At 38.3% G+C, this 17,089-nt stretch overlaps 2 protein-coding genes across 8 annotated transcripts in view; one reads left to right on the forward strand and one right to left on the reverse strand.

Moving 5' to 3' along the window:
• The window catches only part of LOC127799517 (calmodulin-interacting protein 111-like), a 30,935-nt gene extending 18,628 nt beyond the window's left edge, over positions 1 to 12,307 (reverse strand). Inside the window, exons 1-3 of one of the 7 annotated variants that reach the window (XM_052333614.1) lie at positions 3,897 to 4,291; positions 1,357 to 3,800; positions 1,189 to 1,279 (exon numbers count right to left, since the gene is read on the reverse strand). The gene's annotated coding sequence lies outside the window, so the exon portion shown is untranslated. Of the gene's footprint in view, positions 1 to 1,188; positions 1,280 to 1,356; positions 3,806 to 3,896; positions 4,292 to 12,170 lie in introns of those variants that run through there. The other 6 variants (XM_052333613.1, XM_052333612.1, XM_052333616.1 and 3 more) reach the window with 6 other exon arrangements.
• LOC127799699 (uncharacterized) lies at positions 7,792 to 16,870 on the forward strand. Its single transcript, XM_052333922.1, has 4 exons — positions 7,792 to 7,875; positions 13,297 to 13,604; positions 14,641 to 14,714; positions 16,719 to 16,870. Exons 1-4 carry the CDS (start codon positions 7,792 to 7,794, stop codon positions 16,868 to 16,870), a joined length of 618 nt encoding a protein of 205 aa, XP_052189882.1.
• The last annotated feature ends 219 nt before the right edge of the window (positions 16,871 to 17,089 follow it).

Below are 17,089 nucleotides of genomic sequence, written 5' to 3' on the forward strand. Positions count from 1 at the left end.
AAATATATATGTTGAGACATTAAAATATATATATGTTTTATATATATATATAGAGAGAGAGAGAGAGAAGGGTAGGGGATGGAGCAACGACGCTGAAAGAGATTGAGGTGACGGCAACAACAACAATGTTGGGCTGAAGGCGACGGCCAATCTAGAAGCTGGAGGCAGCAATGGAGGCGACGATGCTGGACTGGAGGTGGCAATCGATCTGCTAGAGGTGGCGATGATGAAAGTCGACAATGGAGAAAAGAAGGTCAGAGAAGGAGGATGACAGAGTGTAATGTTTCAAGGGATAGAGAGTTGTAAATATTTGAATTGTTTGAGGGAAAATATGTAATTAATTTGGTCAACGATATAAGCTACCAACAACTTATTTGAAAAAGCTGGGGGTAGCTTTTCCAAAACGTTATTAAAACAGCTTATAAGCTTAGCAGCATTTGGGAGGTGTTTGGCTTCGCGGTTTGACTGCTTATAAGTTGTTGTAACAACTTAAACCTTGTATAGCTTATTTTGTTACCCATTTGTTAAAAATCCAAAAGCTTAAACGCTACCAAGCATATAAGCTGTTGTAGCAGCATTTTCAAAAAGCTACCCCCAACTTTTCCAAATAAGTTGTTGGTAGCTTATTTCGTTGACCAAGTCAATTACCAATGTGCCCTCAAATGACTCAATTATTTCCAACATTACTCTCTCATCCTTCTACTTTCCATCATCGCAGCTTCTTCCATGGCCGACCTTCATTGATTCGCAGTTTGCATCTCCAATCATCGCCTCCATTGCCGCCTCCTCCATTGTCCCCACCCGCCGCCTCCTCCATCTCTCTATATATATACAGGGTCGTACTTGAGATTTTGGGGCCCTAGGTCGAAATGTAAAAATGGGCCCCTCAATCATAGTGTATATTTAAATTTTATTTTTTTATAATAAAACATCATAAAGAATAAATAAATATTCATATCATGTCAAAGAATAAAATCAAAAATTTAACAATATTAGCATGGACAATTCAAATATTCAATCACAATTGATACAATTCAGCCAGGACAATCCCTAACTAAATGAAGTAGTCAACTAACAATTAGTAGAAAGCCTAAAGTCATAATTTCTAAACTCATTATAGGTGTTAACTTAGTCAAAACAAAATAAAAATAAACATTAAATAGAACATAATCAAATAAATTAACTTACCTCTAGTCTCTTAGTCTCTAGAGTATGAAGGGATGCCCACTGGCCAGTGGCCACTGCTTGCCTGCCAAGAACAAGAATACAGCACCAAAGACTGAACCAAAAGATTTTTTTGTCACTGATATTGAATTTGAACCCAAACATAACACAACACCAAAGATTGAACCAAACCTCAAAAGATTGAACCAAAGTGTCCCAATGGCAATGCAGAAAGGCGAGCGACCCAATCACCCAGCGAGAGCAAGAGTTAGAGAGCCAAAGCCAATAGCCATAGATGTGACCTCCGCAGCTACCGACTAAGAGGCAAGGGCGAGTCGCAAGCGAGAGAGCGAGCAAGCGTCAAGCAAGAGGCGAGGGCAAGGGTGAGCCGAGAGAGACATCGAGCGAGAGGCGAGGGCGAGCCGCGAGAGAGAGTGAGCAAGCAAGAAGCAAGAGCAAGAGCGAGAGGCGAGAGCAAGAGCGAGGGCGAGGGCTAGGGCTAACCGCGAGCGAGGGCTAGGGCTAGCCGCGAGCGAGAGCGAGGGCGAGGGCGAGCAGCGAGAGAGCCAGAAAGGGAGTAGGGTTTGTAGAAGGCGCTGAGTGGGGGTGGACCTAGAAAAAATTTATGGGGCCCAAAAATGACAATTTATGGGTGCTAACACAATAGCCTCATGGGCCTCACTATAGGTCCGGATATACATTTAACATATATATATATTAATATCTATTATATTAATACATTTAATATTTTTATAAATTAAATTTAAATTTAAACATAAAGTATTGTATTAGTATATTTTTTAATAATTATGTATAATTTATCAACATGTAATTATAATAATTTTATTAGTTAAATATTAATTTATAATTTATTTTAATTAAAAATTAGAATTTTTATGAATTTTATTTGTATTATTCAGCAACATGTCCATTTGAGTATTTTTATTAAATTATGATAATTTATCAGTTTTTTCAAACTAAACACATAATTATATAAATGATAACTTACAGTACATTTATGCAAACGCTTTATCAACTTAAATGCTAGTCAATTTTTAAGCTTTACACACCTTATAAATAAAAAGACTTATAAGCTTATTAAAAAAATGGAAAGCCAAACAGTAGGGTCACAATCAAGCCGAGCCAAGCTAAGCTTTGATAAGCTCGACTCGACTCGACTCGGCTCAACAAATCTGAGCTCAGGCTCGAGCTCGATTAACATAGTTCGAGCTCAACCTCGTCTCATCAATTCGGTTGACAAGCCAAGCTTGGGCTCGAGCTCAACCAAACCTTGGCAAGCCCGAGCTTAGGCTGGAGCTCAACAAGCTTCTAGCAAGAGCAGAGGATGCAACAACAAGGCGAGAGCAAGGGATGCAGCGACGGTTGGCGAGGTGGCGGTGAGATGGTGAGCTAAGGTGATGCACTGATGGCGAGAGATGCGAGACAACAACAGAGATAGAGGATATAGCATAAGTCGACAATGAGAGCAATGGACACTCCGACAAGGCAACGACGAGAGCGGCAATGGGTCACTCTCTAGCTACTCCAAACCTTCAGTAAACTGCTGCAATTGCTTTCCAATTTAGGGTTTACAACTTACAAATCTATTTATATCATATAAATTATAAACTAATTCCACAAATACACACACATTTATTTTATTCCAACCCTTATAATTTTGACTATTTTTCACATATACCCTATCTATTTTACTTTTTAAGTATTTTCTATTCTATAATTTCTTTTTTTAGAAAATATAACAATAACCAAGAACACTGATTATAACATCATATTAATGTGCTCAAGAGAAAATTTTAGTTGAATTAGAAACATGCATATAAATGATGCATTATAATATATAGTTTGATTGGCATATCTTATTATCAACACATTCTATTAATGATATTATTATAATAGTGTAAAATTTGATAATTTTATGTTAAATAATTTTTTAAAAAATTATAAAATAAATTTATTAATGTATTTATAAACAAACCTGTTCACAAACTATTCACGAGCCAATAATCGAGCTTACTAGCAAGCCTCTACATGATCAAGCTTGCAGGCCTATAATCGAGCAACTCACGAATCTCTAATCGAGCCACCTTGTGAGCTACTGAACCGAGCTTTACTAAGTTCAAACTCAGTTCATTTACAAAACGAACTTCAAAATTAAAGTCAAACTCAGGTCGTTTACCTTAACGAATGAACTTTTAACGAGCCGAGCATTGAGCCGCTTGCGAGGGGCTTAGCTTATTTGTGACCCTAAGCAACCTCTTAAACTCTTGAATTTTTAACAAACGTGTAACTAAATAAGTTATGTAACTTATAAGATAAATGATGAGCTTATAAGCGGTCAAACCGCTAAGCTAAACACCCCCCGAATAGACCATAGTCAGTACACTGATCTTTGATTTGAACCAAATGAAGTATAACAATAACCATAAAGGTTTCCTTTTGGTGAATTTGCAGATGTCATCGTATCTGCATTGAGCCAAAACCCCACATACATAGAAAGAAAGACAAAAAGAAAGTTAAAAAACGTATCAAATCTGCGATAACTGAGATGAAAGAGCCACCATGTACATTTGCCTTCGTTGGACCGTCAAACTAGGGTTTGTTCATATTTCCCTATTCTGCACTACAAAGATAATATAACTGAAGCTATAAAGAACAATGCGAGAAAGTAGAACGAAATTTGGGGGCATATAAAGGGAGTTATCGTTGGTCACCTTCTAGAATGTTCTGATCAATTCAGGCGAAAGGCGTGAACCTGAGGAATCCGACGAGTTCCTTGGGGTTATGAACTTGTGAGGCGCTGCTAATCCAAATGGGGGACAATGGCAAGAGCTTTGTTGCGGAGCAAGTGCACCCTTGCTTCTTTATGGCTCGCTTGAGCTTGCAGTCAAAGTAAGGTAGATGGATCTAAAGGCAATGGATCTAGAGGCGACGGTGGTGTAGAAGTAGCGAGGAGGCCACGATGGAGCTAGATGTGGTGACGGCGTTGAGGCAGCGAGGAGGTGGAGGCGACGCAAACAATAGGTTGGAGACAGCTTCGACGGGTTGAAAGGGAGATGAAGGCAATGGAGATTTAGGGATTTGCAATCCCTAAGAGAAAGAGGCAGAGCATCTTCCGCCATTACAATTAGTTTTTTTTTTATATTTAGTTGTTAAATAAAAAATAAAATAATCTATGAAAATAATATCAATAATTATTTTGATAGATAAAAATAAAATATGATAACTGATAAAATAATTTAAATTATGATATTTATTAAATAATTTAGATAATAATCTTAAATATGATAATAAAATAATGTAAATTATTGCATCAAATTAATATTTATTTTAAAATGTAATTATATTATAAATCTAATAATAATAATAAATTAGTTTGATATATTGTATTCTTTTTAATATGTTCAAAATTTTTTATTATATTGTATTATCAATAAATAATTAATGTTTAATGAAATTAGTTTAATAATTATATTTGTGCATTTACAAAAAAATATAATTATGTTAGAGATTACTTATATAAGTGTTAATTAAATATTAATAATGATTTTATATTATTTTTTGTTTATAATTAAAAAAATTAGTCAATAACAACGAGAAAGTGGTATATTAATGACGCCTTATTTAGTTTATCATTAAAATTTATTTTATAATGAAAGAATTTATATTTATTCATTAATAATATTATATTAACCATCCAAATTAATGTTCTTGTTAGTTTTTCGTTCTTAACGTCTCTTTTATTTTTTTATTGTGTTTGTCTTAAGAGTACCAAAATCCCTCCAGGAGGAAGTTTGTAAGAAAGTTGTGTAGAAGTGAAGACGTTGCTCCATGAAACAAGCTGCCATGTGACCCACTTCTTTAGAAGGACTCCCTATATTACTAAGGCCCCTGGGGGAGATTCTTTTTGAGCCTGTCTGATAGTTGCTCAACATTGTCCTATTTGATGTTCTTGGGCCACACCCCTATAAATACCCATCTCCTCAACAGGAAAGGGGATTCCATTTCTGGTAAATTGACATCATCATCTCTAACTTCATATTCTACATACATAGCACATGGTGCACCCGGAGGGATCTCAGTGTCCACACGGAACAATACTCGTCTTCCCATACTGATTTAAACATCAGAGGACATACGAGAGAGATGAATCCCCGCATGCCTTTTAACTTGTATTTGTGATCTCAATTCCACTCGAAGCATGAAAGTTTCACTCAAAGACCCAAAGTTAATTGTTAGTGATCCACCTGGAGCCGACATTCCTCCTGATATAGGCCTTTCTCCCGAAACCCTCTGTCCTCTTGGACTGAGTCCTTCTCTTGAAACTAGGGGTGTTCAAAAAAACTAACTCACTGCAAAAATCGACCGAATCACACCCACCACACGATTTTTTTGGGTGAGTGGTTCGACATGGTTTAAGAAAACTGCAAATCGTGCGATTTAAGGTTTAAAAATTTCACGGCTCAAGAAATATTGTATTAATAAAATAAATAAAATATAAAAGGCTTGTAACCCTAATGCCTTTCATTCTATTTCAAGCATTCTTTTCTTCTTCTCTGAGTTCTCTCCACCAGCAATGCAGCCGACGCTTACCATAGAGAAACTCAGGAACAGCAAAAGCTCCTGCTTCTATCTGCTTGCCCTCCGTCTCTCTCTCTCTCTCTCTCTTGGCAAAGCTCTGCTTTTGGAAGAATGCTAGTGAACTAAGGTATAGTTCATCTCTCTCTCTCTCTCTCTCTCTCTCTCTCTCTATATATATATATATGTATGTATGTATGTATGTGCGGCACTTCATTTTTGGGTCGTCTGCTGCCAAATTATGTGGAATTTTTCTCTAAGATTTCTTGCTTTTATTGTTTTTGTTGCACTTCAGTTTGGTGTTGTCTAGTGCCAAATTCTATGGAGCTTTTCTCTGACATTTTCATATTCTTTTTGTTTTTGTTATTCAAATATGATATCAGAAGCAAATGTTTTTCCGATAAGCAATTAATGGTGTTGGTGAGTGATTTTGATCTCGATTCGATGGCGTGTTAGATTCAATTATTGTATGCTGCATGATTTTGTGAACGAGTTTGACAGTGATAGTAGCTTTGCTCAATAACTGACTTGGTTTCTAATTCTATTTGCCTTTGTTCTCTTGTTTTTTTGTTTTAATCTGGATTTTGTCTTATTCCATTTTTACCAGAAAAATAGAATAAAATAAAAGGAAATATCTTTTTATTTTAACCCCTAGTCTTTTTGATATTTCTCCGCATTTCTAGGCTATTTCTCAAGAGCCAAACAGAACAAAACTGAATCATATTTTCATAGGTTCTAACGAGCATTATTGAAGGTGTTTGCAGTGGTTTTTTTTAATATGTTTCCTATTCTTTTTGTGTTTCCTGTTCTTTTTGTTTTTCAGTTATTTCTTCTGGTCTTTAAGTAGTTTTTTGCTTCAATCCCAATTTTTCTCATGCGTTTCCAAAATCACATCATGATTCTTGAAAAAAATTAGGATCTTTAATCTTCTAGCTTGAAAAAAATTAGGATCAATTATGTATTGAAAAAAATTATTGTTCCTTCCTGACCAAAGGGAGCGATCGGAGACAGGATCGCAACGGCAAGGCGCAGGCTCCGGCAATGGGTCTGTCCCAGGGGGGGCTAGCACTTGCAAGCACTCTGACGCTAGAGTGAGTAAGGAAGTAAAGAAACAACAATGTATCAATAGGTCAAAGGGCAGAACATACCTTGGCTCTGAAAAGAGCTGGTTGATATAAGGGGAGGAGACGTCCTCTTGTATGCATACGTCGTGCGTTTGTAGGCGAAGAGACTAAGTATCCGGCGCTGGTGGAGATTCCCAAGTGACGGCATGGTGGCGACAGGACCCTCATTAATGTGGATGGGATCCGCCATTAATGAGGATGAGATCTGAGGTGGGCGCGCGGATACCCAGTAGAGGTTGCAATGATGTTGCGACAAGCTGGCGCAGGACCAGGATGGGCTGAGATCGGGCTATGAAGGATGGGCCGAGAGAGAGAGGGGGGCCAGATTAGGGCCGGATGGTCGATAACCCTCCAGGTCGGATGCTCGAGAAGCGAGCGTTCGAGCTAGAAAAGGGAAGCCTGGGTAATTTGCTACATACGCTAGTTTTGGAGAGTTGGATTATCATTAAGACATGGCCAAGGTGGACGACCGAGCTGACTTTGGTCTTTGTTTAAACATATGTTGGCTTTAAAGGCATCTGAAGTCAAGCATTTCTTTTTATGCTTTTATTCGTGGCTCCCGTCGCGCACGTGGTTTCAAGGTTTCGAGGCATTATGCTTGGGGGGGCCCATGGTGATATCTAGGTTGTCAACCAGCTGGCTTATCTTGAATGTGCACCAACGGAGCTACGTGCTACGGTTGGGACGTGCTCGGGGCATGGCCGAGCTTGCGTTCGATTTTTGCTACCCAAACTTCAGAAGGCAGAGGAAGAAACCAAACTACCCTTGTTAAGGATTGAATACGCCTCTGGGAGTGGTGCTCTAGTTATGGTCGGCCTCCTAACCCTCGTTGGATCGAGATCGGATCTGGTAGCGGGGAAAGTCCCCCCCCTGATGTTCTGGTATACGACTCGTGGAACTTCAGGGCATGGAGCGTTATGCCAGGGAGATGCAGCGCCATAGGTATGAGCGGCGGCTCATGATTTCCCTCGAGAGATTGAATGCACGACAGGTGCGTGACAGTAGCGTTAAATAACTTAGGAATTTCGAAGATATTTTTTTTTTCAACATAAACTCAATATAAATTATTCCCTTACAATCCCATTCTACCTTCTCAGCATACCAAAATAAGAATCAATAAGCTAAGACAAATAATCATCATAAATGCAGAAATAATAATCGAAATCTGATATGGTACATAACCAAATTCACTTAAATCATAACATAAGAATCCGTACCATAATACCTCTTCAAAACTGAATACATTGAGACTCATCATCAAGAAATAGCAACTAAATACCTCAAATATACATTAAATCATAACAATTATACCTTAAAAAAATTAAACAATATTACATGATCGATTTCTCAAAACATCATTCGAATACATAATACACTCTTACATAGTACTACTCATCAAAAGAGTTTCAGATTAAAGACATATCCGTCTCTTCATGATGAAGCGAAATACCGGAACCACATACTGAATCCATCAGATATGTTACCACGTGCTGTCACATCTCAACCACTTTCATGTCTAAACTACAAGTCTTATCTTGAACATTTGAATGTTCTAGGGGTATAACCCGATTAGAAAATGAATCTTCTAGTGAAAGTTTAAAAACAGATACATGAATGCATGATGTAAATACATGAACAAACATTTGTCCTAATGTAACTTCTCTGTCCCTCTTGCCCGATATGCAACCCCCGGTAGTAATCCTGACCTGCTTTCAAGATACTCCTAAACGTTGTTCCATCATTATTCTTGGGAAATTATGGCTACATTATCAGGGCGACATCCCATCCCGACACAAATACTGATATGCCAACAATATCATGCCAAGGAAAAATCATGACTACCAATGTAACAATATATGTACAGATATGACAAGATGTGCATAAATTACATATGATTTTGCAACCATCATAAATATCATGCTCAATATAGGCAAAACATAACATAAATAAGTTTTTGAGATAAAAACCACTCACTTGATGAACAAAACTCAAGATGCCTCGAAAAACGCGCATAGTCTCGATTTGCATGTCGAATCTCGAAATTTGCACCAGTCACTTCACCTCAATTCTCAAAGCACCATATCCATCATTTTATTCCAATAAACATTAAAACCTATTTTTCCATAATTTCTTTACATTTTTTCTCTATTTTTCTCCCATTTTTCCTCACTAACATTCTAAAATAAATATCTACTTAAATATTTCACCAAATATTTTTCATAAAAATTCATAAAATATTTTTCTAAGAACATTAAAAATTCCAAAACTCACCTAGGCCTAGGCTTAGCTTTTAACGCCTCATTGATGTGCGCGCATTGACCTCGAAACACGTGCCCAGATAATTTCCTAGTTTCAGCATATTCCTCTAACCCCAAATTAATTTCTAGAATTTTCTGACATTTTTCAGGATTTTTCTCCATTTTGTTCTTCTATTTTTCCTTTCTTTCCTTTTTCTTTTCTTTCTTTCTTTCTTCTTCTTCTTCTTCTTCTTCATGCACACAACCGCCACCGGCCACCGCCTCCCAACTCTGCCAATAGCCGCTGCTGGCCACCCTGCCATCGCCGGTGGACACCGCCGGCTGTCGCGCCTCCGCCACCATTGTGAGACACCACCGCGGGCACCCCTGCGTGCTGCAACTCCAGCGCGTCTGCCATGGCCGATCGTCGAAGCTCCTGACCGCCTTGCCGCGGCCGCCCGCTTGTTAGCATGTCACCTCCAACAACAGCACAACCGCCATTGCTGGTTGCGACCTCACCGTCGATCGCCTCTGGTGTTGGCGCTGCAACAGCCACCGATCGCCGCTTCTAACCATTGCCATTGCTGCCTCCATCACTGCCATGGCTGCCAGATCTGTCGTCGTTACAAATCTGGCCAGCACCGGCCCTCTTTCTCGATCTCTCCTTCAATCTCAGCCAAGCCAAGCTCTCAGCCTCTCTCTCGCATTTCAAATCTCTTGGCCACTCTCTGCTTCAAACCTCTCGACCATTTGCTCTCTGCTTCTTCCATTTCCATTCTTATATATATATATATATATATCCACTTGCAAAGAAGATAAGCCTTAGCCACCACTCTCTCTCTCGACATTTCTCCCAAATTTTCTGTAAATCTCTCATCCCAATGCCCTTAATTGATGCAAAGTTTGTCCATCAAATGCTACAAATTTACCCCCCCCAGTCTCACGTGCATACATATATGTATTACATTAATATACATATGTGAAAAAATTTACTCATTAATCCTCATTTCATCTTAATTTCTCTTGAACAAATTCTCTAATTACAATTATATCCTCAAACATCAAATTAATTTGCATTCTGATACTGAAAATGCAAAATTAATTACTTCAAGATTACTCAATAAAGATGATTTCGTCCCATCACCCTCACCGGGCTATTACTTCATCCCAAAATCACTTCAGAATTGATTCTTACATAAAATCGAAGCCCCCTTAGGGTTTCGTTGACTTCCCGAAAGTCCCCTACGACAATTCAATTTTTCAACTTAAATCATAGCTATATTTTAGCTGTACTGAAAATCGCTTTTGATCTAATTTCTTTTGATGCCATAAATCATGCATTGAAATGCTCGTTAATATCGTGTTGATTTCCTTAGATATCTCGATTCTAGGGTACTCCTTGTCATTGATTCGATCAATTTTTCAAGCTATTTAGATATCAACCGTCCCCGAAATTTTATTTTTCTAATAAAATACTTATTCTCAAATAACCCAAATTTCTTGGGTATTACAGCATGCCCCTAACATTTGCTAGGGGCCTTATGGTGTTTTGCTTTCTTCCGGACGCAATGTATGGGAACAGTATAAAGGGTGCGTCCCCTCTCTTCGGGGTTTTCCATCGTTACTTCTTCTTCCTCCTTGCATCAAAGGTGTGCTATTTTTCTAACTTCTTCTTCCTCCTTGCATCAAAGGTGTGCTATTTTTCTAAGTCTTTCTCTTGAATCGTATCTTGGGGCGAAATGGCTCCTCGTAGTAGTAGGTAAATGCTGAAGGCTAAATTACAGGACTCTAAATGCATTTTTTTCGTAATTGATGATGATATTGCTTTCAGATAACTATTATCCAATTAAATCTCATTATTGATTGCTTACAGCCACAGGATAATTGTTTTCCAATTTAATCCAATTGTGATTTACATTTCCTCCCAGAGATATCTTCCCTGCCAGAACTAGCTCGATGACTTGTACCAACTTGACTCTTATCTTGACAGGCAAAAATATGGTACTGGAACATCCTACTTTGCCAAGACCAATACGTTCCCACCTCACAAATTTTAATCATTGTATTTCAATAACAACAGTTAATTTTTATAATTTGTAGTGAAATCTTAATTTTCTCTCTCAAAAGTACTCATTTTAAAGTATTTTCATTTTCTTAGTAACCAAAAATGATTTATGGATAATCAAAATAAAAAACTCATGCGAATATCATCAACAGATTCAATAATGATCTCAAAGCAAATCAAATTAAAATTACCATATCATTTTGAAATATATATATACATATAAATTTTAATTTTTTTCCCAACAAAAATTAAAATGATCTTCTAATTTACACGACATTACACATTTCATCTTGATTCAGTCAAGGCCACGAGATCAAAGATGATGATCATCAAAATAAACTTCAATACCCTTTTCTTAAGATTATCTAATATTGCTCAAATAAAACCTCCAAGAAATAGAAAATACAGATTGATTTGCTTCATCAATGTCATACATGAAATTTTGGGGCCCGAGGTGAAATGGAAAAATGGGTTCCGAATCGTAGAGTACATTTAAATTTTATTTTTTTTATAATAAAATATATAAAATAAATAAATATTTATACTATATCAAAGAATAAAATTAAAATTTTTCTAAATTATCAATTAAAAATTACTCTTCTTCCCTCTATTTTCTTTTTCTTTTTTGAGCTCTAGACATTTATTTAGGAGGCATGATTTGTGACTATTGCTTAAACCTAACAAAAGCTACAAGAAAAAAAATATTATGACAATACACAACACATTTAAGCAATAATAATGTTAAACTTAATTTTTATATATAGATTTGTAATAATAATAAGAAAAATAAAATGAACAAGACACTCTAGTTCTAGCTTCTAGAAAACAATTGTCATGTATATTATATAAACGAAATGAAATAACAACATCAATAAAATTAAATTTGCTTTTGCCAGATTCAACCAACATCAATAAAATAGATATAGGCAAGCTATCCAAATCTCTGAATACATCATAAACGAAACGAAATGAAGAGCAACTAACCACTGAAAGTTGAAACAGATCTGGATTCTGTAGTTAAGAGCTTAAGAAAAGCAGATCTGAAAGACTGAATCTGATGAGCCAATCAACAATCGAGAGGTAGCGAGCCACCACCAGCAACGGCGAGCCACGGAGCAAGAGGCAAGAGCGACGCAGCAAGCCACCGGCCACGAGGGCGAGGGTGCGAAACTGCGACCGTGCGATTGAGGGAGAGAGAGACAGTGAGCGACGGATCGACGGTCGACGGAGAGCGAGCCATCGACCACAAGGTCGAGGGCGAGCGACGAAGCAGCGAGAGGTGAGGGCGACGACGACAGAGAGAGTGACGGAGCGAGAGTTGAGAGAGGCAGGGCAGTGAAAGCAAGAGAAGGAGAAGAGCTTAGGGCAGCGGCGAACCTTTGCAGAAGGGGAAGGGGAGGGGGTGTGGACCGTGGGCGGCTGGGCCTGGGGCAATGGGCCCTTACCAAAGAGGAAGGTGTCCAATTTATGAGCCCCAAATACTCAAATTTTCATGCGCCTGAGGCTACCGCCTCTTGGGCTCATGAAAGGTCCGGCTCTGTGCTTCATATGTATATATAAAGGATAAATTGCATGATCTAAGATTTTGTGGTTTGAACTAATTGCGCAGATATCTTTTATGATTTCAAACATTTAATTATTTATTTTATTTAGGCAACTCATATGAGATAATTTTAAATCAGAATATCGGACCAAAAATAAGAGATAGTCTAAATTACAGGACTCTAAATGCATTTTTTTCATAATTGATGATGATATTGCTTTCAGATAACTATATATTATCCAATTAAATCTCATTATTGATTGCTTACAGCTACAACAGGATAATTGTTTTCCAATTTAATCCAATTGTGACTTGCTTATCCATTTCCATGTCATTTGCAGGTATATCCAATGTATATATATATATATAGAAAATAAAAAAAAAACCAAAAATAGAAATAACTATATATATATGGCAATAGCATGATATCTGTATAGCTGGCTCTCCAAAATCTTCCTCCTCTCTCTCTTCAGCTCTCATGGATTCATTTTCATGGTTCCAAACCCCTACATTGTCTCCGGAGATGGCGAATTCATCGGCACATAAAGCTCCTTTGACCTGACCTAGGATATCCAAGCGGTGATCCGTACCGACGGCGAGGGTGGCAGTCAGATAAGGAGGGAGAAGATGAAGACTTTCCCGCCGCCGATACCCTCGCTCGCTCGCTCGCCGTGCACCGTGCTGAAGAGGTGGCGGACCTCTGACGGCCGACTGGTGATCACGGAGAAGCTGGTGGACCACCCCCAGTTCTTCATCGTAGAGAGGTCCGGTGGCCGCCTCACTCTCTTCTACAAAGAGCTGTTTGTAGAAGAGGACAATATTGCGGAGCAGATCGTGCAGCACGAGGAGGAGAAGGGTGAATGTAATACCCGAGAGTAATTTGAGGACAAAAATGATATTTGATAAAGGGCATAAATGGAATTGTTGAAAAAATAAGACTATAGGGTACACTAATACAGCTTTAGACGACCAAATTAGTCGGAGGGAGTACCCCGGACCCTAGATAGCCAAGGAAAATTGTATAGAAACGACAAGTGATTTAAATTATGATTTTTATTGAAAAAAGAAATGAGATCGAGAAGAATTTTCGGTACAGCAAAAGTACAGCTGCCAATAAGCTCGTATTACCGAATTGTTATAAATGATATCCAAAAAGTCAACGGAGAATGTCAAGGACTAGTATTCGATGCGTAGAACAACCCTTAAGTGGTTTCAGGTAGAATCGAATGGATTTGAGGTCAAATCAATCAATCAGGCCTAAGTGTAATTTTCTAAAAATACCCGAGGGAGGTCAAAACGGTAAATTTTCAGAAATTTCAAGGGAGAAATGAGAATTACTAGTCTTGAGGGTCTTAGTGATGGTGCTAGAGAGATCAGGGGCTTGAGGGTAAGGGCCAAAATGCAAAAGAGAAATTTTAAAGGGCCAAAGTGCAATTTTCAGAAAGTTGTACAAGCATGGCCGATTTGGCCATAGATTTGGCCGGAAAATCCAGCCATTTGACAGCTCAGGACCGTCAGGGAGTGACCTAGGGTGGTCTAGGAGGCGTGGGGAAGAAGCTTTGGCCGGAAATTGGCCACGTGGGGGTCGGATTTTGGCTATAAATAGCCAAGGGTTTCAGCCGAATTTGAATCATCAAATTGCTCAAGTTTGAGAGCGAATCGAGGGAAACCAATAAGGGGCTTTTGATCCTTGAGGGAAGAGGATCATTTCTGGAGAGTTTCAGAATTTTTGGAGTGGTGTAGAGGTGTTTTTGCATTCGGCCGCATGTATATATATATATATATATATTGAGTGAAGGTGAAATCAGGTTGTAGAGTGATCGATTGAGCGATCTAATAAGGGGCTTTTGGTCGCAAGGCGATGGGTAATTGATCTGAAAAGTTTCGTGTCAATCGAAGTTCAAATCGAAGGTCAATTTGGCTCGTCGGAAAACGCAAAGCTTCGCTGGAGTCGGACTGTAAATCGTCAAATCGGGCAGTTTCCGGTAAGTTTTTCGGCCATGTGAAGGTTCCATTGTGATCGACTTGAAGAGAGCTTCAAGATGGTGTCTTCAGATCAGCCATCGGAGAAGGTCGCTGGTTGCCGTCGCCTGAGAATATGATCGGAGGTATTTTTTGTATTTTTTAAATACTGAAAATATAGAAAATTCGATAAAAAATAGAATTAAAGGAATTAAAATTCTGAAAAAATATCCAGAAATTCAAGAAGGATGAATAGTTTATTTTGATAAATTTTTGTCTTGGAAATTTTTTGAGGAGATAATTATTTTGGATTTTTGAAAGGAAAGGTAAATGGAAAATAAATAGGAGGGATTTTCAGAAAATTCTGAGAAAATTCCAGAAGGATAAGGGATTTATTTGATGAGTTTTGGTGATTTTTCTTGAAGTATATTCGAATTAAATTGATGAGAAATAAATTTTCTCAAGGAAAAGTAATTATGGAAATTTGAGAAAATAGGAGCAAAATCTGGAAAATTTCTATAAAATTTCAGAGGCTTATAAATATTGTTTTATGAATTCTTATGGAGAAAAATTTAGAAAAAAATGCTTGAAGAGGTATTTACTTAAAATTATCGAGAGAAAAATAGGAAGAAATTAGAGAAAAATAAGGAGAAAATTGAGAAAATAGATATTAATTTCCCTTTGAATGCACATGATGTCTAGGGTATCGTTGAGGCTCGAATTTTAACTAGAGACCGCCTGGCATGAGACTCGAGGTCAATCGGGCACGCATTTCGAGGAATCTTGAATTTAGCCCAAGGTGAGTGTTCGCCCCCAACTTTGTTTTGACTTGTGAGTGGTTCTACCCGAAAGGACCTTGAGTGACATGTGAATGGTTTACTGTGAATGTTCATCCCTATGGCTTGGTTTATTATGGTTGTCCAAACAATTATTTACAGATGCATTGAATTTCGTACGGTAAATTGCATACATTGAGATGTTGATTTTAGGCATGTTATGATTTTTCGGCATTGGCTTGTTTTGTGTCGTCCATGTGAGACGTGGGTTGGTAACCTGTGACGTAGCCCGGAGTGACAGCACTCGAGATGCGTACCAAGGATTAATGCTCGGTGACCCATTTGGGATGGGGCTGAGACGGACTTCACCCTACGGGACCCAAGTGGCGGGGCTGAGAGTGGACACCACCCTAGTTGTTGGCTCAAGTGGCGGGGCTACGAGTGGACACCACCCCAGGTTCCTTTGAGCAATAGCATTAATGCCGAGGTGACATCGATTCCGAGGATAGTGCTGATGTGACACTCTTGGGGCTAGGGTTGTGTTGGGTTGGGTTTTGGAATGCTTTTGAGTTATAGCGTAAAGCCTAACAATGACAATGGGGTGATTCCCGGGTTCATATGTCGAGGTTGTCCCTCTTAAGCAGGATTGTTTTGCCAATGGGCCGAAGTGGTCGTGTCGCCTTTAGAGAGATTGCATTTTCCCCAGTTAGGGTTAAGTGCTATGTGAGATTCTCTTAGACTGGTGCATGACGGGATTTATCGATTTTGTATATGATTTTTCATATCTGCATGAAAACGTTTTTGAACTCTCACTTAGATGATTCAGCATCTAATTTGGACTATGTCCCTGGAATATTCAAACGTTCCAGGTGAATGTAGTGGCGCCAAGGGAAAGAATGTCATCGAGATATAGCTGCTATGTTTAGTTTTCGTAGGTTTTGTCTATGATTACGATGTTCAGAGGTTATGTAAATATTTGATATTTTCATGTGAAACATCGATTTGGTTATTGTAAAGGAATTGTCGGTTATATATCATTGAGGTTTCGATCTTGCTTCCGCTGATGTGATTGTTAATACCTGTCTTAGTTTATTTATTATTAAATTTTGATATGCTAAGAAGGTACGATCGGGATTGACGAAAAACGATTATGATGAAGGTATATGTATCGAGAGACTTATGTTGTGTGTTTGATGTTGAAAAAAAAAATATTCTTGAAATCTCGAGATAATGCACGTTGTGAGAAAACAGGACGTTACAGTGAAGGTCGCGGAAAGGTGGAGGAAGAGGTCTTGGCGGCAGTTGGTGGCTGTGGAAGGAAATGGTATAACTTCAGTGACGTGAGAATGAGCCCTTGTCTGGTTGGCATGCCGGTACCAGCAATTAGGCCTGTGCCCTCTTAGATTATGCTTGTAAATTGGTTGGTTTGGTTCATTCATTGTTATCTTTTCTAGGGATTGGGATTAGGGAATTAGTTTGATTGCATTTGCCATTATGTTTTAGAGTTCAAATTTGATGTATGCATTGAGGTCACCAAGTTAAAAATGTGACATTCATCGCTACCTCCCAACATTTATCTATATACGAGTTGAATTTGGATCACAGGATCCTTCTCTATCTTT

The sequence above is a fragment of the Diospyros lotus genome, chromosome 4 (genome assembly GCF_014633365.1).
Source record: "Diospyros lotus cultivar Yz01 chromosome 4, ASM1463336v1, whole genome shotgun sequence".
Classification (NCBI taxonomy): domain Eukaryota; kingdom Viridiplantae; phylum Streptophyta; class Magnoliopsida; order Ericales; family Ebenaceae; genus Diospyros; species Diospyros lotus.